Source organism: Channa argus, chromosome 4 (genome assembly GCF_033026475.1).
Source record: "Channa argus isolate prfri chromosome 4, Channa argus male v1.0, whole genome shotgun sequence".
Taxonomy (NCBI): Eukaryota; Metazoa; Chordata; class Actinopteri; order Anabantiformes; family Channidae; genus Channa; species Channa argus.
Window position 1 is genome coordinate 1,235,588 of NC_090200.1, and position 23,161 is coordinate 1,258,748.

The 23,161-nt window shown below is 43.6% G+C and overlaps 1 protein-coding gene and 1 long non-coding RNA gene across 7 annotated transcripts in view; both read left to right on the forward strand.

Annotated features, from left to right (window-relative positions):
* Positions 1–14,459, forward strand: part of LOC137125450 (BCL-6 corepressor-like) — a 33,018-nt gene extending 18,559 nt beyond the window's left edge. For 2 of the 4 annotated variants that reach the window (XM_067500914.1, XM_067500913.1), the window contains 7 exons: positions 2,219–2,562; positions 5,975–6,124; positions 8,154–8,320; positions 8,740–8,885; positions 9,723–9,800; positions 10,466–10,649; positions 12,571–14,458. In XM_067500914.1, coding sequence (XP_067357015.1) covers positions 2,219–2,562; positions 5,975–6,124; positions 8,154–8,320; positions 8,740–8,885; positions 9,723–9,800; positions 10,466–10,649; positions 12,571–13,951 — 2,450 coding nt within the window. In that variant the 3' untranslated portion in view covers positions 13,952–14,458. Of the gene's footprint in view, positions 1–2,218; positions 2,563–5,974; positions 6,125–8,153; positions 8,321–8,739; positions 8,886–9,722; positions 9,801–10,465; positions 10,650–12,570 lie in introns of all 4 variants that reach the window. The other 2 variants (XM_067500916.1, XM_067500912.1) reach the window with 2 other exon arrangements.
* Positions 14,460–14,587: 128 nt separating this feature from the next.
* On the forward strand, positions 14,588–22,777 carry LOC137125580 (uncharacterized). 3 transcript variants are annotated; one of them, XR_010914168.1, is made up of 4 exons: positions 14,588–15,165; positions 15,837–15,865; positions 15,973–16,082; positions 19,451–22,777. It is a non-coding gene; the product is annotated as an uncharacterized lncRNA (long non-coding RNA). The 3 variants fall into 3 exon arrangements; XR_010914166.1 differs by lacking the exon at positions 14,588–15,165 and adding an exon at positions 15,172–15,494; XR_010914167.1 differs by lacking the exon at positions 14,588–15,165 and adding an exon at positions 15,172–15,451.
* The last annotated feature ends 384 nt before the right edge of the window (positions 22,778–23,161 follow it).

Consider the following 23,161-nt stretch of genomic DNA (forward strand, 5'->3'; position numbering starts at 1 on the left):
CTAGTCTTATAATCAGGTGTGGAAGAAAATAATTATAATTTTCTGAGAATCTTGGACCTGCTGGATGGATCTGAAAAAGCAGGTTAGACTTTTAGCATAAACCCTTTTGGAGAAGAGAGACGGTCAGTAAGCCAAACTGTAGTTCAGCCAACATCTGCAGAAGATACCATTCATGCAAGAAACAGCGAGAGCTTCTCAAAGTCTTGTTTAAATGAGTGTAGTAAGCTGGAGGACGTGCTTTAACATGGACCAAGATAACTGACCTTTTAAAAAGCCATTTCCAAGTTAAGAAGTCTGGAAACACTAAACATTTGGGTGTGGAAATGAAAAACAGGTTTTCACAAATGGACTTGATAGTGAATAAACTTTTAATAAGTGTAAGGAAAAGGCAGCTTTTAGAAAGCATTTTGCAAACTAATTAAAAAAGCATGGGAAATATTACATTTCTATTTCTGTATATAAGGAAAGGTGTTGGTTCTAAAAATGCTCTCAAAGTGTGTCCACCTGAAATAAAGTCATTTGAGAGCTGGTGAAGACTCATTAGTCCCAAGTTTGAGTGTGGAAGTTACACAATTTCTGTAAAAAGTCTTTCAGTGAGGAAAACAGAGCACTTCAAATCCGATTTAGTGTCACAATCCAAGTAGGAAAATCTGGAAACACTGTCGCCACATTTTAGTGTGAACGTGGAACACAGAGCTTTACGTCAACGATCGTGTGGATAAATTTAGGTTGAACAAGAACAACTGAGCTTTTGTAGAAATGCCACAAGTTGCAGCTCTGAATCCGATTCGTTAGTAGGTGTGTGAGGCCCGATGAAGCTGGTGCAACTGAAATGCCTTTGATTGACAGGTGGTAACGGTGATGCCACGCTCCAAAAGACAATAAATGCTGCAGTTAAATGATTAGAAGTGAATGATCCCAGAGGGACACACACACACACACACGTGTGCACAGTGTGTGCATCCAGTCATTGATAAACTCCTGCTAACAAGCTTCACGCACATACACACCTTCATTATGTGCCGTGTATGTTAATCCTGTTCACAAAGAATGTCAGCGCACAAAACATCTTTGTGTGTTTATGTCCGTGTGTGTGTGTGTGTGTCCAGGCTGATAAATTATTCAGCAGAAGCGGCGTGACTCCCTGCTGGCTCAGAAACAACCTCTGGCTCTGTGCGTTTGTGTGTTGATGTGTGATAATGTGCACGTGAGAGTGCGTGCATATCGCTGGATTTACACATTTCTCTGGTTGCGCGTGCGTGTGTGTGTGAAAACGCAGCTTGTGTGTGTGTGTGTGTGTGTGTGTGTGTGTGAGAAAACGCAGCTTGTGTGTGTCTCCTGCAGGCGTCTGCAATGGAAAACAGAAAAGTCTCGCTCTCTCTCCCCTCCCCCACTATCTGCTGCCTCGCACGCCCGCATGCTTGCTGCTGCGCTCAAGCACGGAGCCTCTGTGTTTCTTTGTTCCCCTCTCTCTCTCTTTCTGTCTCCTATTATCTAACTCGTCCCCCACTGAAGGACAGACAGTGGCTCATTTGTTGGCGGGGAGGACAGTCATGCACGTACATGCACACCCACACAGATGTGGGGAAAAGCAAGAGGAGAAGAACGCTGAGGAAGTGGAATCTACCCGATGACTTTAGGATCAGGATCTACCCGAGGATTTTAGTTCATTCCATTTTTAAGGTCAAGAATCTGTAGGCACAAATCCACTGGATTGAAATGTTAAACAATTCAGTTAATATTTATACTCGGATTGTTTAAGTTTTAGTATAATGAACCCAGTCGCACCCTTTCTCTGAGCCATAACTCGGTGAGATCTGAGCACAACAACGTGAAACACTTTCCGGATTCAAACATCCATTCACTATTTCAGTTGACCATTTACACTAAGTGGCAATTTGGAGTCCCCCCGTTAACCTAACATGCAAGTCTTTGGACTGCGGGAGGATACAGGCGTATCCACTGACCACTGCACCACCATGCTGCTAAAATATGCAACAAACCATAAACCACGTTGTAACTGTAAATCCATGCTAACATTTTAAATTTGCCTCAAACTTGACTTTTCTGTTTAAATTTCATGTTTACTAAGGTTGGGCTTTGTGAACGGGGGTAATGGCGGATTTGGCGGAAAAGAAAGAGATGGGTGTCATCGGCATTTGCAGTGATGTCTCCTATGCTTTGGTCTTAAAATGCTTCTGCCTCTCTTGTCTTTCAGTTTTTCACATGGCCCCACCGTCCTCTCCATCTTGTCTCCCACGGCAACCATGCACCTCGGCCCCCCAACAACTGTCCCTCACACCCATCACCTCCTCCCGCCTCCAAGACAAGCATCAGAAGCTAAGAGAGATCCGCAGGGTCTCCAGTTTCCTGCCATCATTACCTCCTCTACCTTCCTCCTCCTCGTCCTCATCACCTGACCCCCATCCTCTCCGCTGCTGCGAGGGCGACCTCGTCAAACCGAAGGGAAAGCGTCCGTGCAAGACAAAGCATACAGGAGGAGAGATGACAATGGAGGACGAGCAAGATGAAGGAGGAAGTGAGGATGAGAACAGCGGGAAGGTGAGTGGGGAGCATGTGGTTTTCATTCACTGCTGAGGAGGTTTCACAGTGTTTAGAGGTCCCACCCAAAACATATTTTCTCATTCATGTCCCTAGCAACAGTGGTTGAGCAATCCAGAAAGTTTGGGTTTTATGTGCCCAGACAGGTGGACTGGTTCAGCAACACTGAAGTCGACCATTGTGGTGGGGAAGAGGGAGCTGAGCTGAACGTTTTCGGTTTACCAGTCTATCTTTGTTCTAAACCTCACGTATTGTCACGAGCGAAAAAGAAGATCTTGAACACCACCGGCCGAAATTACTTTCCTTTGTAGATACAGGAGATGGGGGATGGGAATCTGAAGCAAGATCAGATCATAGATTCTGGGAAACGCCAGGATAGACCATACAGTTACAATATGCTGGACAAGAAGCTATGTCACATCTCGTCTGCCATTTGCCTCCTGATCCCCTATGAGAAACTGGAGAACATTGCTTATGAAAAGGATATTTGGACTGCTAAACTTGAGTGTGTAGCTGTGGAGACTTCATGTTTGTGGACATTGGTTATCGTCTCAGCGTGTTCTGTGGAATTACTTTGCTGTCCACTCAATTGGAAGGTGGAATGTTCAGTGTTTTTCATACGAGTGACACCATAACGGAGACTTGTCAGAGCCAGAGAACTCGTAAAATGTCCAGAGATAAAGAACAAATTAAAAGAGCCTGAGTTCAACCCCCTACAAAGCACAGACACGTCTGAACTGCGAGGGACAGTGGAAACATCTAAGAGTCGAAAAGATAAAAACCGGCGTAGAGATCCAGACCCTGGTTTCAGTACTACAGCTATATTGCAGGCACACTGTGATCAGGTTTATTCATCTTTTAGTTGTCTTTAATTTACATGTGCAAAACCTTCTCATGACCACACAGCCACACCAATAATCACCTCAAAAACAAAATATCACTTTGTTTTGTATCATAAAACACTCAGCGAGGAGAAATGGTCAAACCTGCCTTCAGGTTTCTACAGTTTTTGTGAATTTTCATTTTTATCTTCAGTTTATTTCTCCCTCTTCTGCCTTCTCTTGCTGTTAATTGTTGCAATTATCGTCCTGATTGGAGCTCGCTGGGAAAACTCAGCAGGGATGTGTGTGTGTGTGTGTGTGTGTGTGTGTGTGTGTGTAATTGAATTCACTGCAGATTAAAGTGAAGGAGGGAGCAAGGGAAAGAGGGAGGGATGGAGTGATTGGAGGTTATAGAGGAAGAATAATATTCACCACATGTACTGTGTGTGTCTGTGTGTGTGGGTGTCAGAGTGTGTGGCGTTGGCTTGTGCCGTTTTGACAGCTGCTGCACCGGAGATTTCCTGAGGGCAGTGAGGACACACACACAAAGCCACACGCACACACGCTGTCGACCTCATCCCCCCCCTCCCTTCTTGTTTGTGCTGGAAAACACACACTGAAACACACACACACCTTTAGGGCAAAGCTCGCATCCTGTTTGCCGATGCGTGGCGGCTTCGTTTCGCACACGCTGACACACACAAACACATCAACGCACACACTGTCTGGCTGTTAAGTGGCGGAGGCTGTTGCCGTGGCGTCAGCAGCTCAGCGATGCAAATTTTCATCAGTCTCTACCTTCATTGTGCTCATTTAGAAAACACACAATTTTGAATTAATGTAGTTTTAAATAAAAAGATATAATAAAATAATTTTGCATCAATTTAAACACAAGTACACTTTGATATAAATGTACAAATAAAATCTAAGTTTTATGTACCGCAACAGAAGAATGTCAGATTTAAACATAATACAAATATAGATTGTAATGTTAAAATGACGACATTCTGAATAGATTACTATAAACTTAACTTATCGTCAGAAATCAGCCCATGCGTTTCATTTTGAAGGTTTCCAGTTCAAATTCTGCCTCCTAGCCACTGAGCAAGGCACTACTGCACCTGGAGACTGCTCAAAGCTCTTCAAAGGCTGCACAGCACCACATCGTTTATTACCATCAGCTCCTGCAACACAAACGCATTAACCTCGTGTCAAAATAATTAATTCTTAATCTTGACTTAACTGCAGAAATGAGCAGTTGTGTTGCTTGGTTTAGTAGCTGCAGGAGCAATAGTGGTTCCACTAGTAGTAATAGAGCTTTTGATTTTGTTATTTACCTGAATTGACAAGCTAGATTTTTTAATTTGTATACATCGTTTTACAGCACAATGAAAAATATCTATGCTGTGAGAAGGATTGGCTATAATAACAGCTGGGATAAGCTCCACCCCCCCCAAGACCCTTAAGAGGATAAGCAGTTAAAGATAACGGGTGAATGAAAGGTTGGAAAAACATGTAGTTGGTAATGGACAGAAGTGAGTTGTGAATTTGTACAAATCGCCTGCAGTGATGTAGTAACCCATCGTATAATATATCCTCACTCAGTACATCCTCATGTTTTCACATGAAAGTCGTGCCTGAGAGCCTGCAGCAGTAGCACACAGGTCTTAGCTCCTCCTCTCAGGGTTTCTGAGGCCTCCCCAGACCAGATGGGATACAGAATTCCTGCACCTTATTGTAGCTCTGCCTTAAAATCTGCTGTTCAACAGCAGCCTAAGGCTCAGCCACTCACTATGCATTGAGCTCCAATGCTGCATCATCTGCCAAAAAACACCAGAAACACACACAGCTTCTGCATTTGAGATTCTATCCATGAAAATCTGCTACACCTGGAAACAGTTGTAATAAATATGAATTTAAAGTGGGGGTTTCAGAATCAGTTCCACCTTTTGACAAGAAGCACACCGATGCCCTAACAGTAGAAATGAACTCATGCGAGATTGAATAAAAAGAAAATTAAAGAGAACCTAAAGCAGAGCTCTGCGGAACTTCGCAGCAGAGAGACAGAAGCTTTGCTTTCTTTTACATGAACTGTGATTGTGAATGGCAGCAGCATGCAACAGGAAGCTTGAGGAAAAAGGAAAATCATAAAGGGGAAAAGCAGCAGAGGAAGCGATAGATGCACACAGACGGTGAAGAGAGCAATTCCTCATTTCTCTTATTCTTCTATCTCTGACTTTAAGATGTATCCTCTGCATCCCCCCCCCCCATCTCCTGAGCTTTCTGTCATCAGTCTTAGGCTTTTCACACTCACACACTCTAAAAGACAACACACACACACACGCACACACAAAGCACTCAAAAGTCGTGTGAGCAGAGGTGGTGACAGTGCTATTTTCAACCGAGCCTGGAAAACTGGGTGTGTGTGTGTTTGGCAGACAGCCTGTGTTTAAGTAAAACCATCTGACAGTGATAGATGTAAAAAGGGAGCGAGCGAGTGCCTGTTTTTGTGTGTTTAATTGCTCTGTGGGTAATAAAACCAATCCTCCGGCACATGCTAATCACTTTAAATGTCTTTTTATTTCCACCAGATCTCCCCGTCTCGCTCGCCCGGCTGCCGACTTCCCTCTCCGCAGCACATGCACTCGGGCCGCCCCGTCCCTCCGGAGGTCCGCCGGCTCATCGTAAACAAAAACGCAGGAGAGACGCTGCTGCAGCGCGCAGCCCGGCTGGGATACGAGGTAAGCAAGGGCAGCTACTTCAGCCCGCGACAGAGAATAAAGGCATGTCGCTCTGCTGAGTTTTCAGGAGCTACAGGAACACTTACTGTACCACTGTGTGACAAAGTGGAGCATCAAACAGCTTTGGCGAAATAGAGACACTAGAGAGAAATTAAAATTTCTCCACCAACTTTGCATCAATATTTTTCAGATAATTACTAATTTATCTTCTTTTTATTTATTTCTTTACTTGTTTGACCCAAACGTTCGGAATTCAGACTAAAGTCTTGTTATCTTGGAGACTTCAGTGTCAGAAATTTGCATGTAAAGGAAGCTGAATGTCTTCATCCCTCCTCCTCCTCCTCCTTCTCCTCCTCTCCTTTATTGTTCTGCCTGCTTTTCGAAGTAGAGATCATTAACACACTCCTCTCGCCTTCCTTGAACTGGAAAAGATTAGAGAGAGACTACGTTCACATCTCCTCCCTCACACTTTTCTGTAATTGAATTAGCCCTTGGCTCAACACTCACTCTCACATTCATCTCTGTTTTTCTGGGTTGATTACTTTGTTTCTAAAAGCAAAGTCATTTAAATAAACACATATTCATAAACACAGACTAAAACACCTCAGTGTCTTTTTAAAAACTTCCATTTCCATTCTTCTCTAACTTATTTTGTTCTTTGACAGACGAGCAACTTGATATTCAGAATTTCAATTATATAATAGTTATTTTTTCCCCAACATTTTCCCCAGAACAAAGCACAAAAATGTACAATGTTTTGAAAATAAATCAGAATCTTACAAAAAAAGTTGGAATCTTGAAAGGAAACCTTTTGTGAAAACAAAGTCATAATAGTCTTAAAGAAATTTAGAATATTGTTAGAATAAATTTGAATATTGTGAGGACAACGTTATAATATTCGGAGGCTACGTGCAGAATAGTGTGAGGATGTAGTTGGAACAACAAATGTCCAATTTTATTTGCAAATTGCTGTCTGAGTTTTATATATATATAATTTAAATGTGATGAGAAAAGTAATTTCAACCTGAAGAAAAACAATTAAAATGTTTAATTCATGCCAATAAGGTTCCTAAGTTCACATTAACAACAAATTCACCTCCCAAATTTAATTGGGAGAAGAAACTTTAAATTTATAGTGGAGAAATCTAAAAGCAATATCATTTAATAATTTCACTTCTAACAACCCACATATAATTATGAGAAAAAAATATTTTGACATTAACAAGGAGCCAACACGTGACTTGTAAAGCAACAGTTTCACCTTAAGAAAAGTAGACGAGCAAGGAGCCAAAGGCCTCTGAGAATCTTAATGAAACCTCCTTCCTGTCTTTTTCTTCCACTCTTGAAATGATTGCACCTTGAAAAAGTGTGTGTGTGTGTGTGTGTGTGTGTGTGTGTGTGTGTGGTGATGGATGATGTCTTCATTTGCAAACGGAGCTCGTTAGCTTCACCGCTGCACCTCAGCGAGAGAGAGCGAGGAGCAGGGTGACACTTGTGAGCACTGACAAGAGCTGTGACACTGTGCATGAAATATTCAGACTGTGTGGTTTTGACAAATGTCTACACACACACACACACACACACACACAAACAGTTTTTGCTTCCAAATGATTTTCAAACATCGACTGATTTTTAATAAAGGACATCTGTGGAGACTTAGTGCTGAAACGTTAATGTCAAACATTTTAGTCCACCTCCTGATGCCTGTTATAATTGTTCAGTCTATTGTTAGTCCTGAGGGTGGCGCTAGAGGAGAAGTCAATAAAATCAAAAGGCTTTTGTCCTCTCGGGAACAGAAATGACATCAGAACATGGTAACGTTCTGTTAATGAAGCTAGAATTTCTAGAAAAGTTGTGAACCAAATGTTTTTTTTTTCACCATCCTTAAGGCTCCTCTAGTACAGGTGTTATGAAAAAGAGATCATAAAACGTCCTTTTTGGTTTAACGTGAGAGTAGGACTTTCCAAATGAAGTTTGAGCGTTCTAAGGTTCTGGTTCTTACTGGTCGTCGACGTGTTCTTGTCTTCAGGAAGTGGTGCTTTACTGTCTGGAGAGACGGATCTGCGACGTGAATCATAGAGACAATGCCGGCTACTGCGCCCTGCATGAGGCCTGCGCTCGTGGCTGGTTGGGTATCGTACGCCACCTCGTAGAACACGGAGCCGACGTCAACTGCAGCGCCCAAGATGGAACCAGGTTCGAGTTGTCGTGGGAGTCCTGTTTTTATTAGTACTTGGTGTTTCACATTATGTAAATGAAGCAACTGCCTCAGGTGTTCCGTCCTACCTTTGAATCCCTCTGCTTGTACGTGTGTGACATTGAACTATGTCTGTTTTCACAATTCAATATAATATAATCAGGGCCAGTGCTACCACAGAAACTTATCAGCTACCTACCTTGAAGGGAAACCTAATTTCACTAAAGAGAAAAACCTTTTTTTACCCTGAGAAACAGGATTTTGTCCTGATGGGAAATCTAATTTTACCTTGAAGAAAAGGCCTTATAGATAACTGCATCATCTGCATATAGATGCATCACTGCTGGTATAAATTCAGTATTCAGTCAGTCAGTATTTTATTTCAGATGATACTGATAGCTTTCTGTTTCCCCATCAGGCCTCTGCACGACGCTGTGGAGAACGACCACATAGAGGTGGTGCGCTTCTTGTTGGCCTGCGGCGCCGACCCCACCCTCACCTCTTACTCTGGTCGAGGACCGATCAACATGACCCACAGCGCTGCCATGGAAACCTTCCTGGAGGGTAGGAGGGGAAGGACAGGGGAGAAAATGTGAAATGTGTGCGCGCTGCCTCTTCGTTATCTCCTGCTGATTGTAACACACACAGACGCACAACAGCTGTAGGACTCAGCACATCTTCATCCCTGTAGCTGCACGTTCTAACAAACACTGTGGAAAATTTATGGGAATTTCTAAAACATCAATGAATCTGACTTTGATGGATATTGATATGTGTTGAACTTTTATTTTCTGCTTTTTCGTTAAAACTCAAACAAGCAGGTGTCTAGTAGTTGTGGCTTTTTCTTTTTCTCATTGACATAACCTTGAAATGCAAAGACAGATAACAGCATTTGTTTAAAAAATTAAAGAAGGGGAAATAGCACAAACCTTAAAATAAAGCATTAGTGGATGAAACAGATAAGCTGAGAGCGAGAGAGCTGTGGTGTAAACAAGAAGGAAACAGACGAGAGGAAAGCGATGCAGACTGAGTGAGTGTGCGCTCGCCAGCCTGTCTGATTACCATTCCCTGCCTGTATTTGTTCTCCCTCCCTCCCTCCATCTCTCTTTCTTCCCTCTCTCTCTCCCCAGAGGGGTTTAATGAGGCTTGGCTGCTGAATCCCAGAACAGCTTACTGCCACACACACAGAAACACACACACACACTCCTGCCAGCATCCGTCTACTCAGCGCCAAGCACAGCGGCGACGAGCCGGCACCGTCTGAACACAAACACTCATCTTCCTCTTCCCGCCTTTCACTCTGTGTGCGCGTGTGGCTCCGTTGTGCTTCGTCCTCTGATTGGACGCATGTTTGATCAGCCACAAAAGCCACTAACTCCCTGCCTCTCTTCCTCTGTGCAGACTATCTCTCTGACCTCCAGGGAAGGTCGGAGTGTGATCCAGGAATCTACTGGGAGTTTTACGGCAGCTCAGTTTGTGGTTAGTTCACACACAAACACTTACGATCGCGCATGGTGGAAATGAGCAGGACAAGAGGGAAAGACAAATAATTTAAGATGTGTATGAACAAAGAGTTACTATGCAGTACATGTCAAACTGCTAAACTACCTAAGAATAAAGAGACTGACAGCTAGGACTAAAAGAACTACTGGTAAATCAGTTTCAATTAATGAGACCATCCACTGCAAATCTAGTTAGGGTTAAGAATCCTATATATCCTACTATTATACCAGTTGAGGACATACTAGTAAACTAACTACCACTAAATAAATTGGCACTGAAGAGTTTTAACATGTCTAATGGAGCTATACCCAGTGGAAATTTGTCCAAACCGAAGAACTAGGACCAATCGTATGAACCAGGAACGCAAACAAGCATAAAGTAAGCATCTCAATTTCAAGACATACTGGAAATATAAAGAATGGGCTCTTCAAGAGGTGGTACTAATGATTGCAGAAAGGAGCCAAGCTTTAAACAAAGGTCTCCAGAGAACTAGAACTGAAGGAAAAAGATAAACAAACGAAGACCAAACGAACTGGGGCTAAAACAGCCAGCATTCAACTAGATTAGTACCAAAGAGTTAATAATTTAAAATGAAAACCAGAGGAGAACGTTAATGAATTCTTCATTCTTTGTTCTCCCAGAACCATCCAATCAGGAAGGAATGTACAACATTCTTGCTGATCCGCCTGGACCGGAGGAGGAGGAGGAGGACGACGATGATGAAGAAGATGAAGATCAGCGTGCCAGGAGGGAGGTGTTTGAGTTCGAGCTGTCTGACCGACCACTGCTTCCCTGCTACAACATCCAGGTGTCCCTGTCCCAGGGGTGAGCTATTTCATACACGGCAAAATGTCTTCATCAAACTACAGTCCAGTTTTCATGTTGGGATGACCCTGACATGGGTGACTGAGAATCTCCAGAGAAGAAATGCATGATTCATATGAATAATGCTAAATATACAAGAGCCTTTGGAACACGGACTGAAGTAACAAGGGAACAGGAACTAAAGAGCTAAACAAACAATGATATTACAATGTAAGAAACCAGGCTACACAAAGTAACGAAACCTGGTCTAAAGGTTTTATTATTAATGAGTATAAGACTTAGAGGACTATAGGGGAATTGAAGGAACTAGTACTACATCTACATCAAAAGGATCTACACCAAGTAAGACTAAATGAAAAGGGATCAGGGCTAAAGGATCTACTGTTAAAGGAACCAAGACTAAATGCTTTCGGACAAATGGGCTGAACCAGGAGATTAGGACCACAAGAACTACATTTTCAGGGACTAAAGAGATAAAAATCCTGCTTTTAAAGAAAAAGGCAATAAGCACATTAGGACAAAGAGAATGAGAAAAGAAGGATGGGGGACAAACATAGTAGAGCAAAAGGAACGAGGACAAAAAATGGTCAGACTAAAAGGGGACACGAGCACACACTCCAGGACTGAATCAGGGCTGAAGCTCTAAAAGGACTGAGATGGAGCTGAACACAGTAGGGCTAAGTGAAGCAGACCATAGGGACCACCGTGGACCACACCTGCTTTCACACACTTTGTCTTTTCTCATTCACACTCATTTTTTTCTCTTTCACACTCACACATTCGTGCGTAGTGTTGTTCTAACACATCTCCCACACACACACACAGACACAGACACACACACACCTCTTCACTCACCAATTAAGGTGGTGCAAAGCGGATTAAAAAAGAGGAAGAGGAAGAGAGAGAGGGAGCGAGGAAGATAAAGGCAGGACAGACGGTGAGGTCGTTAACGAGAATTGCATCGCCGTGGCGACGCGGCTAATTGGCTTCCACTTCGTCTTCCTCCCCTGCCGCTCCTCTCCTCTCCCTCTCTCTCGTGTCTGATGTAGTATTAATGACTCTTCCTGGAAACAAGGCCACTGGGCTCTGTCACTCGCACACGGCCAACGCTCGCACGCGTTTTACGGGCTGTTTAACATTCCTGCAGCAACACGTGGCCTTGTCCACCGCAGTGTGTGTTTGTGTTGAGCTGCCTTTGCCCTTGACACACACACACACACACACACACACACACGCTGACTGACATTGTGAATCAATAACGGCTCCATTGATGTGGAGGCGTCGGCAGCAACAGCAGAATATATAAGAGAGAAACTGTCTCTCCTTCTTCTCTCCTCGTTCCATCCTCTCCTTCCATATCCCTCCTTGACATTTATAGAAGTCATTTGTCAAAATGAGTTTCGTTTTGGAGTCAACTCCTCTGATTGGACATTGGCAGCTCACGTGGCCTAGGCTCTAAAACTGGCGCACTTTGACATTTTTGAGCAACTGCCTGAAATGTCCAAGCAATGCATAACTTAACAGTTTGAGGGCTGTTCCACTTTTCAACATTAAAATTTTATCTCGGAGCTAAAATGACAGATGTGCTACAGCGTCTCTGAAAGATCCAATCTGGAGAATAAGTCATCTCATCTGCATTGAGTGATGCCATTGAGTTATTATTCAGTTCAATTTGTCACTTTTATTTATGCAGCAGAAATGACTATTTAGCCTGAAAGGCCTCAGCATTTTTTACACCATATCCATAAGTGTTTAATTATATTCTATGGAAAATTTTTCCCACAAATGTTTAACAGGCTTCCAAGAATAAATTTCCTGTCTCAATTAATATTCCTGTGTTTCACATTTATATTCTTGAATCAAAGTAAAACCAAAGTAGCTTTCTCAGGACAATCAAATGCCTCCTCCTTCTCTCTTTCAGTCCCAGGAACTGGCTCCTCCTCGCCGATGTCCTGGGGCGCCTTCGGATGACGTCTCGGTCATTCCGGCGCCTCTTCCCGCAGCTCAACATACAGTCCATCTCCGAAGATGAGTTCTACCGGCAGGCAATTCTTTCCCAGCTCCTGACCGGTCCAGATGAGCAGGAGCTGTCCTCCTTCAGACCCGACGTCAAAGACCCTCTGGAGCTGGTGGAGGCCACCCCGGAGCTGGCCGGCATGCTCGGCTCTTCCCTGGAGTTTGTAGACAGTCGCTGGGACTCGCTGGAAGCTTCGCCACCTCCATCCCCAACAACCTCACAGAGACCACCGCAGTGTATCCCACTACCATTACCGCGACAGCTGTCAACTGAAGCTGTTGCTAAAGTGGACGGTGCGTTTCAAAACAGGACTGGACAATGTCAAGGACTGAAAAATCTGGGATATTTTACACAGGCACCAAAAATGGAAGCTAAACTGGATGCTAGCATGTGGGAATCACAACTGGAAAGTAAAAGTCCTGGAGTTTCATCCTCAGCAAAGACAAACATGACAAGCATGTGGGAACCACAAAGTAACAGTGCTCATTCAGACTCTAAGATGGAGACTAGCGTGTGGGAACAAAAACAACAACGTAGTCGGATTGCTGACTCTGCTAATCTGGACTTTAAGATGAGCCCCACAATGTGGAAATCTCAGAGACGATTTAAGGATGCTGGAATCACCAATTCTGTTCATCCAGACTCCAAGATGGATGCTAACATGTGGGAACAAAACCAGCATGGAAGTAAAACCACAGGAATACCTGTTGTCAAGTCCAACATGGTTGCTGATGCCAGTATGTGGGAACCCCAGCGATTGCGAAATAGAGGAACTGTACATTCTGACACCACGATGGATGCTGCCTTGTCAGATCCACAGCGACTATGGAATAAGAACAGTGTCAGAGCTAGTCCTGCAAATGCTAACGGTGCAGTTGATGCTAATGCTTGGAAACATCAAAATCAAGGAAGCAAAACGGTCGGAGAATCTGCAAATGCAGGTGATTGTAGCGTTTGGGAGCCGCAACGACTGCGAAGTAAGAATGCTGCATTCACCAGCCCTGAAAAGCCAGATGCTGGGGGGGGAGTTACCATGCGGGAACGCCAGGGAATAAAGAGACTGAACGGCAACAGCACAGCACCCAAAAGAGAAGCCAATTCCTCTGATACCCAGGGAGGTAAGAACATGAAGGTGGACTCTGCCTGTCAAAGAAACTTAGGCAATGTCAGAGTCCATATCAGGGATGTGGGAAAAAAAGTTGGTGGAGGAGCCAACCGGATAGATATGAAAAAAGAGCAAGGGAAGGTCAGCGGAAAGGGGGCAAAGGTTAAAACAAGATCATGACACAACGCAACCAAGGAAGTGAAAAATGTTTAATACAGGTGTTTTAAAAAAGAGACGGAGAGAAGCTCTTCAACAATGTAGAAGAGGAGCAATTTTACACAACATGGAGTGTAAATATTGTAAGTTAGCAAACATCACGTGTGGACAATGGCAGTACATCCTTTAACAGTATTGTGTGTTATATGTATACTGTACATATGCATCTTTTTTATTTATAGGTACAGATATCACTGTTCATAAGTAGTTCTTTGTAAATGCAGTTTGTGTAAATAGGTCGCAGTTTCCTTTAGGTGCTCAGATTGTTCTGCTTTGGGAGGTTGTTTGTTACCTTTGTGTGTAATTTTGTATTCAGCATCCTGTCGGCTTTCGTCACCAAACTATTGATTGTTCAATAAATATGAAGGAAAACAATGACGAACTATTGTCTTAATTAAACATATTGTTAGCTCTGTACTACTCATACTTTTTAGCACCAGGAAGAATACTACATTGTAGTTAAAGTGTGTACGAGTATAATTTTGTTGTTGTCAGCATCAAGAGTTACAGTTGTTTCCACTGTCAGTTATTTTTCTTCACACCAGGCTTAAAAATGAAATGGTTAGTTCTGCAGCAACAGCACCTGGTAAAATGTCATTTACTCAAGTGCTGGACATCTTGAGTTACTTGTACATTTCAGAGGCAAACAAAAAATTGAACATTATCACAAACCATTAAGTATATTTTATAGCAGGATGGTTGGGAGTGTTCCTAATAAACTGTTTCTGCCTTTAAGGTACGGTACAACATAGATGCAGTATAAATCAAGTAACAGTAATGACATTGATGACATGATGAAAGTCAGAAAACATTTTGAATGATTAAATAAAGCGACTACAGCCTTCTGTGTGGGGGTCAAGTTAAGTGATGGACAAGAAACAACATGACGGGCCATCAGAAAGATGCAGAACATAACTGCATGTAACTAATTTCGAAGAATAAAACAAAACTGACATTTCTGACGGGAAAACTGCAAGATGTAAAAAGTATTTGGCATTGTTGAAGAATTCTGGTTGTCTATCGTCCACAGCGAGTCCCAGTTGAATATTAGAAAAAGACCGGATTCTTATTCACAGTCCAATTTGAGATTCTCCTCCAGCTCCACTTCCTGTGGGAGGAGCCCTGTGGTTATGACCACGTGCTCAAACTCACGCGGAGGATCTTTGACCAGCTGCGGGGTAAGTTTGTTTAGTTTGTTCGTGCTGGGTCGAAAAAGCGGACTGGTTCGGTTTGGTGGCTGTTAAACGGACCAGTAAAGGTTTCTTTTCACCTGGATGATGGTCGCGTTAGGACTTAGTTTGGGATGAGATCTGCTGTCGGTCGTCAGACCTCACAATCCATCTGACTGGACAAGGCGCTATGACGCACTTCCGCTCTTTAAACCGCGGCGCAGCGTTACTTTAGACCAACTGCTTAAGACTTTCTCGACAACAACCGAGCTCCTCTGCCGTCAGGTGTCCTCAGGTGAGTCTGTAGCGTGACTCACCTCAGGACGGTGGTGGCTCAGGTGGTTTCCATTAATTACATTACATTAACATTAATAGAATCTAACAATTACCAAATGTTTATACTCGCAGTATTGTTGTACTTCGTAGTAAACAACGTTTAGCAGCAGTACTTGTATACTTTTACTGCTGTAAAGGGTCTGAGTACTTAAACCCACCGGTGCTGGTACAAATGCATGAAAACCAGCAGTGCAGTGAAATGCAGTAACTTCATTTCTGCCTGACGCAAAATGAAATTGCCCTGATTGGATTTTTTCTGTCTTTCTGTTTCAGTTCTGGTTCTTGACTGGTTTGACTTGACTGATTATTTTTGTGTGCTTGTTCTCTGTTTTTCATTTGTTTAGGTTAAATGAGGTGTTTAATGTGAAACAAGGTAGCAACTTATCACATTATTTAAATGTTAAATTCACGATTAAGATGTGAAAACAGAGAAAACCACAAACTGCTCTGAAAGACAATGTCTGTGTGATGTCTGCAAAGTCTGTGAGACTGACTGGCTTCTCTGAAAACTGGGACAAACTGAGAGAGAGTCCTCCGTCTGTGTTCATCAGACTCGCACGTCCATCTCCTCAGAGACGGAGACAGAGGTGGTGAGTCATCCAATCATTTTTGTCCTCACAAAAGACACATGGACATAAATATAAATACGCATTGTTATTGATTTAAAATGGCTGTGAAGATTGGTGATGTTTTTTTAATTGGTTAATCGTGGTTGATTGGTTAAAGGGTTTGATTAGGTCAGATTTCATTAGGTGATTCTAAATAGTAATTTGTTGCAATTACAGGACTGGGTGATACATGGGTTGGTTCTTTGGTTGGGTGTTTGTTCACTGATGACAACTTATTTGGTGCTAAGTTTAAATGTTGTTTGTAGTACAAACGTTTTACTACATTGTTGAGCTGCTTTTCAGTGAACCGGCTTCTGGTTTAGTGATATCTTATTACCACATGTCCTTCAGGGACATGAGTTTTTATGCCAGATATCCTTCCTGACAAGACCCGTTTTTTCCGGGCTCGGGACCGGCACCATTATTACCCTTGGTGCCTGGGTGCGCTGGGATTTGAACCACTGATCCACCAGCGCCCCCTAAAAATAAAAAAGCAATCTCAGGTCTATTTGTTGTGGTTTTCAACGCCAGCCAACAGTGGACACCCCACACACCATTATTGTGAAACTCCATGGCAACCAATGAAGCCTAATTGGAGAGAAAAGAGGCTCCTGCAGGATGGAGAAGGGAGGAAAAGGAATGAGAAAGGTGCAGTGAAGAGCTGGTGAAATATGAACGAGTCCTCAGACTCAGTCCTCAGTCCTCCGTCAGCCCAGTGAGCGTTTGAAGGTTAAGTCGTGATACGCTGCTCACTGCGGGTGTGTTGATGTGCTTGTATGACACGTCCATGCGTCGTTTCCTCACACAGTCCAGAAACCGGCACTTTAGAACCAACAGTTTGCCCTGCTCCCAGCCTCTGTGCTTTCCTGTGACGAGGATTTCCTGCCGTGATGAACGAAGCGTCCAGCAGCAGCCCTGGGAGGAAACACACACTCGTGCAGTTTGTGTTTTTCCACGACCGTGTGTGCAGGACCTGTGTAACAGTGATTGTGTGTGTGTGGCTGCTCAGTACCGAGGCTGAAGACGGATTGAATTGCTAATGCACCACATGGAGTGTGTGTGTGCGTGTATGTGTGAGTGCGTGTCGTCTGGCTGTTTAGCGAGCGAGCGAGACGAGCAGTGCTGCTGATGAATATTTAAAGGGGGGGAGGGGGAGGGGGGTGAAGCACCATCATTTATTGATGTTGGTGAGGAGAAAGATGAATAGCCCGTCTGTGTACACAGTGCTGTGGATCAGTGTGTGTGTGTGTGTGTGTGAATACGACTCGCAGAGATTTGTTGTGGGTCACTTGTGGTTCTTGAGTAGAGTCGTGCCTGATAACGTTCCTCTGGTGGAATTTTCCTTTCAGAACCCCCCCCCCCTCAGTGTGTCCCAGCTGAACATGTGGACTCGTTCACGACTTTTTACCTCTGATCCTGACTTTGCTCCATCTCACCTTAGGAGCCTCGTCCTCGGTCTTTGAGACGACCCACCTCCTATCATCTCATCATAGCTCTTTTCTACATCCATCCTGTCTTCTTATCATATCTCTGTGCATCTCATTTGCATGTCATTATATCATGCGTCTTATTGTATTTTATCTCGTGTCTCATCTTCATCATCTCAGTTAATCTCGTCTGTAAAGTAATTTTCAGTCCAGGATTTTACAACACTTGTGATTGTTGTGGCCTTAAATCCCAGGGTCCTTATCATATCTCTTGTATCTCATCTTATTGTTTTTTTCATAGTATCTCGTTCCATCATCTCACCTCGTGGTATTGTATCTCGCCACATTGTGCTGTATCTCATGATCTCATCCGTACATTTTTAATCTCAGGTCAGCTTCTCATGTACAGTATCTCATGCTGTTCTTCTATCTCTTCTCATGTCAGTGTAGCGTTGTAGTTTGAGACCAGTTCCTCCATCACATTCCCACTTTTGTTGGCAGAATAATTGCTGCCACTTTCAACTCTCGTCTTTTAAAGGCAGTAAAGAGAAAAGGGGGGGGGGGTTATTGTTTACATGTAAACAGGAAGGTGAGGGGTCATTAGTCAGAGGCGATGACCTTCAATATGAGAGGGGATGAGAGGAATGCACAAGGGCGAGCGAGCGCGTGTGTGTGTGTGTGTGTGTGTGTGTGTGTGTGGGGGGGGGGGGGGGGGGGGGTCAGATGGGTGAGCACAAGGATGAGCCGGCATGAGTTTGTATGGGAGAGCGCGGCGAGAATAATGGTGAAGGGAATCAAGACGGTTTCAAGGTTCCCCCTTTCTGTTCGCTCGCTCCGCTCTCCATCACACTCTCTCTCTTTATGGAACACACACACACATACCGGTCTACCTCACAACAAGTGGACTCTGAGGTCGTTTTTTTTTTTTTTTTTTTTTTTCAGAAACCAGGACAGCTGGTTTCTGACCGGGAACAGGATGAGCCTCCTTCTTAAAACAGTCTGTCTAAAGTAACTAAAGTAACCTAGTAAGATTTAAGACTGAATTCCCAGAGGAACCTGTTGCCAAAGACTGTGCGTGAGGGAAGATGCTGCAGTCCAACGCTGTTCTCGTCAAACTTCCCATGTTTGAACCAGGATTTGGATCAAGTCGAGTGACAGTCAGATTCAGCTATTTACTTATTTTTTGTGTTGTAGCTGCTGAGAATGAGCTCACGCTGAAACACGGGAGGGGGAAAAAAACATCCGTGTGCGCGCAGTCACACGCACACACACTTCAATGCCACACTCTAATTGCCTGTGTGTGTGTCTGTGTGTGTGTGGAAATTAGACTGCCTCATTATTCAAATTGGCTCGGAGGAGAAACGCCGCTCGCCTCGTTTACGCCTCAACAGAGAGAGAGATCACCCCACACACACACACACACACACACACACACACACACACACACGCACACACCACACACTCCCCAGTCTCCTCGTTCTGTCAGTCACAGCCCTTTTGTCCTCCCCCGCCACCATCTCCGTCCTCCTGTCAGTCACATTCTCCTCCTCCTCTTTTTCTTCTCCTCCTTCTTCATCCCTCTCTCCATCACCTCCCCTTCTCTCCCCGATCTGTCAGCCCCCCTCGTTCTCCGGTTCTCAAATTACATCCTCGTTGCCGCCTCGTTTCTCATCTCGTCGCCAGGGGCTGTCGACGAGGACCGGTGAGGGCGCTAAACGATTTCCCACCATGCATCACTCCCCTCACATGCGCGCAGACACGCGCACGCTTCAGCTGTTTTTCATCATGTTGTAAAATCAGTGACAAAAACACCATGTGAGACGTGTCTGTTCATCTTTCTTATTTCTTTGTGTTTTGCCACGTATTGTGATTTTCTGTGAGCAGCCAAATCTGACCAGCTGCTTGTTACTTTTGTCTCTGCAGACAGAGAAAAGAGAGACAGAAGAAGACAGATGTCCACAGGGTCACATGAATCACACACGTTGACTGACAGGCGCTGCCGTGCAGAGAGCAAAGGTAAGTGTACTGGCTGATTTTAGCTACGGAACACAATGATCCATCAGCATGTACATTTTGTATGAAAACCATCTAATAGAAACATATATTTATTGCTTCTCCTGACTCTTCACCTCTCACATCTAATAATTGGTGTGTTAATTGCTTCAGGTTTAACCTTGTGGACCTCTAACTGACAGTGTTACCACAGTGCCCTCTCCTGGTCACCTTCACTGTGATGCTGAAGTTAATATAGTTACAAAGAAGTAACTATATTAAAAATGCATATTACTTAACAAACTTACTCAATTAAAATTGCTAAAACTTTCTTTTCTAAAATTACAGCTTTTTATGTTTTTCCGTGTCATAACCCCCTGTTTCCCACTTTCTGGGGGGCCGGGGGCGGACACGGCCCTCCCCCGACCCCCACCACTACCATCGCAGTGGGGCAACTTTGCTGCTCCAGGTACTGGCGACTGGCAGGATTCGAACCAGATCTCCACTGTCTGGTGTCCTATATTCACAGACAATCCCACTGCACCACCAGGTCCCTGTCACGCTGAGAGCTGCTCTCACAGGGACTTTGAATCTTCACTTTGGCCGTTGGACTTTAAAATTCACTGAACCTCATAAGGATTGAACCCATGTCCTCTGTGTGAGCAGGCAGGCTTCTACCTGCCTGAGCTGTTTGGTTTGATACTTTACTTTTCTTTTTCAGAGGCTTTTACAATGGACTTCAAAAACCTCTGAAGCTCATAAGTTAATGGCAACAAGCAGGAATCAAACCCAGTCTACACTGCTTGGTGTTTGTGCACCCAGACAAACCCACCACACCACCTCCATAATGTCATACAACCCTGATAACTCTGTGGATGTGTGTCCTTTATATGTGGGTTGTGGACTTTAAAATCCTTCGAGCCCATAAGGATTGATCCCACAACCTCCTGACAGCCTGAGCTACGCACCTGGACACATGACAGCTACCTGTTGACGTCTTTGCATCCTGTCTTTGGGTGGTGGCCTTTAAAATCCTTTGACGTTCATAAGGATTGATCCCACGTCTTCCGCTTTAGAGAGCAGCCTGTTACCAGCTTGAGTTACGTGGTCGGACACCTGAAGCTTCTTTAACACCTTTCAACATTATTATGAAGCATGATTATAATTACTGATACATTTCTCCTTACATTTTCCTTTGTATTACAAGTACCTGTAATACATACATTCTCCATATAAAGTCCATTCTCTGAAACTGCTTATTGTGTTCGGGGTTGTGGAGGGTGGGAGTCTTTCCCAGCTGTCCCACCCTGGACATACAGTAACAGCTTATCAGGAACTAAAGGGACCAGTACAGAAAGTCTGCAAACATGATGATCAAGAACCCTGAACTTTGCACGTGCTGTCTCCCCGTGGACTTATTTGTAGACACTGAGGGGGTTCTGCTGAACGTGGAGTCGACAAATACCTGTTTCATCAGGCTGATAACTGATACTGCACATGTGCTGTACACACACCATGTATAGTGTAAGAAGTTTTATTCTGTGACGTGGAGCTTCCACTTTGATTATACTCAGTACATCAATATTTATCACATTTTGTAACTATTTTTTTACCTGATTGCAAAAAAGAAGATTTTTGTGCCTTGTGTTTATTGCTTTTTGTTTTTTGACTCCTCAATTTCGAATGTTTCCACATTAGGAAAAGAGTTTCCTGTTATTACTCAGAGGTCAGAGGTCGTTTAACCACACACACTCCGTGATGGAGAAACTGTTTCCTTACAAACTAGAAACTGACTTGGCTCTAAACGGACAGCGATATTCAAAGATAATCTGCCGTTTCCAGGAACAACCGGGATCGATTGTTTTTCATTGTTCAGCGGGTACGAAGCCTCACAGTGTCATAGTGACAGAGTTGAACAGAAAACAAAGCTCCGCCCTGGTATTATCCCAGAAACTCTGGGGGGTCGAGTCTTTGTTCAACAGGTGACGCAGGGACAAATGACACTATTATCTTTTCTTATTACTAATTTAGCTTTTTCTGCTCTATTAACATGTTGATACTGCTACTACTGTTTTTTTGTTTTAGTAGTTTTGAGAAAACTTTACTTTCTTACTTTTTGTTGCCTCAGTGCTTTATGCATTTGAAGTAATGTTGCCTACGCTGACTCCCACCTCTCCCCTGTATTACAAAGGGCTGGGCAGGTGAGGTTTACCTGAGGACCAGGGCATTAGGGGAGATTACAGGTGAATCGAGGTGGGACTAATAATATGCACCACCAGTGATTTACATAAGAGCTTAGGAGACGGCTGTTTGTCTTCCCACACGCTACAAGAATAAAACACTTGTTAAAGACTCTTTACAATGACAGAAGAGATTTTAATGAAATGGTTTTCCTCTATTTTTGAACAGAAAACAGCTTTAAAGAACCAAAGTCATTTCAGTCTGGGATTAATAAAGTTCCTGGAAAATTAGACTCCAAAAGCTCTGGCGCACCGGTGAAGGACAACAACCATCTGTAATTTAACGATGGAAACAGGATGTGGAACAGTACCATTAAATAAGTGTTATGAACATCCCTGACAAACAGGCTTTTTACACACTGACCAAATACTCGAAGTCTCTCAGATCAGTGGGCTGAATAAAGCTAACGCGACACAATTGCAGCACATCTCACCAAACTGTTCGTGGTTGTTTTCCAGCACAACCCTGGGAGTTTAGACCCACTGCTCACTGTGACCATCCTGCTCTGCACCATTATGCTTTTGTCAAACCCACACTATCAAAGTGTGTGTGTGTGTGTGTGCAGGGTAGAAGTGCTCTGGTTCATTTTGTTCCCCTGCCTGTGTATAAACCCCACACTGTGTAATCTGGGGCTTTGCAGATTTACATACTGTAGATCTCACTTTACTTATAAGTGGTGGGTTTTTTCTTTAAGCTACAGACATTTCTACTCCTCCACAAGGAAACGTACTATCAGTAAGTTTGCTAAGATAACGAGGAGAAAACGTACGAGAGAAAAAAGCCTAGAGAATGTGTTCGAGTGTTTGAGTTTTCCTAAGATATTGGAGCATACCTTTAGGGTGAGGTTTGTTTCTCAACACTGCTGCAGTGACTCATTTCCTGTGGTGACGTCTGGTTCAGGCCTTATTCAGAACTTGTGTTTGTTCTGAGGGAGCAGAGACTTGAACAGATTAGAACAGACTGTTATGGAGACCGGTTTCCCTCTGTCAGAGACAAAAACACACAACACACCGTCTCGGTGTTTATTATTTATTTTGACAAGAGAAATCACAACAAAGTCACAGTTACTATTGTGCAGTTTACTAAACCTGCAACGGTTTGTCTCTGAATTTAATATTGGTTTTAGAAGTAATATAAGTTTAATGCAAAGTTCTTCTTCTGTGGTAACAACTAACTTCTAAGAGCAACCTAGGGTTCAGTGTCGTGCTAAACATACACTTTGGAATCAGAGCTGGTGGAGAGCTGCGCTACATCCTGAGCCACAGATGCGTATTTGTTGGAAAACACCGACCAAGAAAAGATTCTTGGAAAATGAAAAGAAAAGCTGCCTACAGGCTCCACATACCAACAGAAAGGTAAACAGTATTGTAGGTTTTGCATGGTTTGATAAAGTCCAGTAAG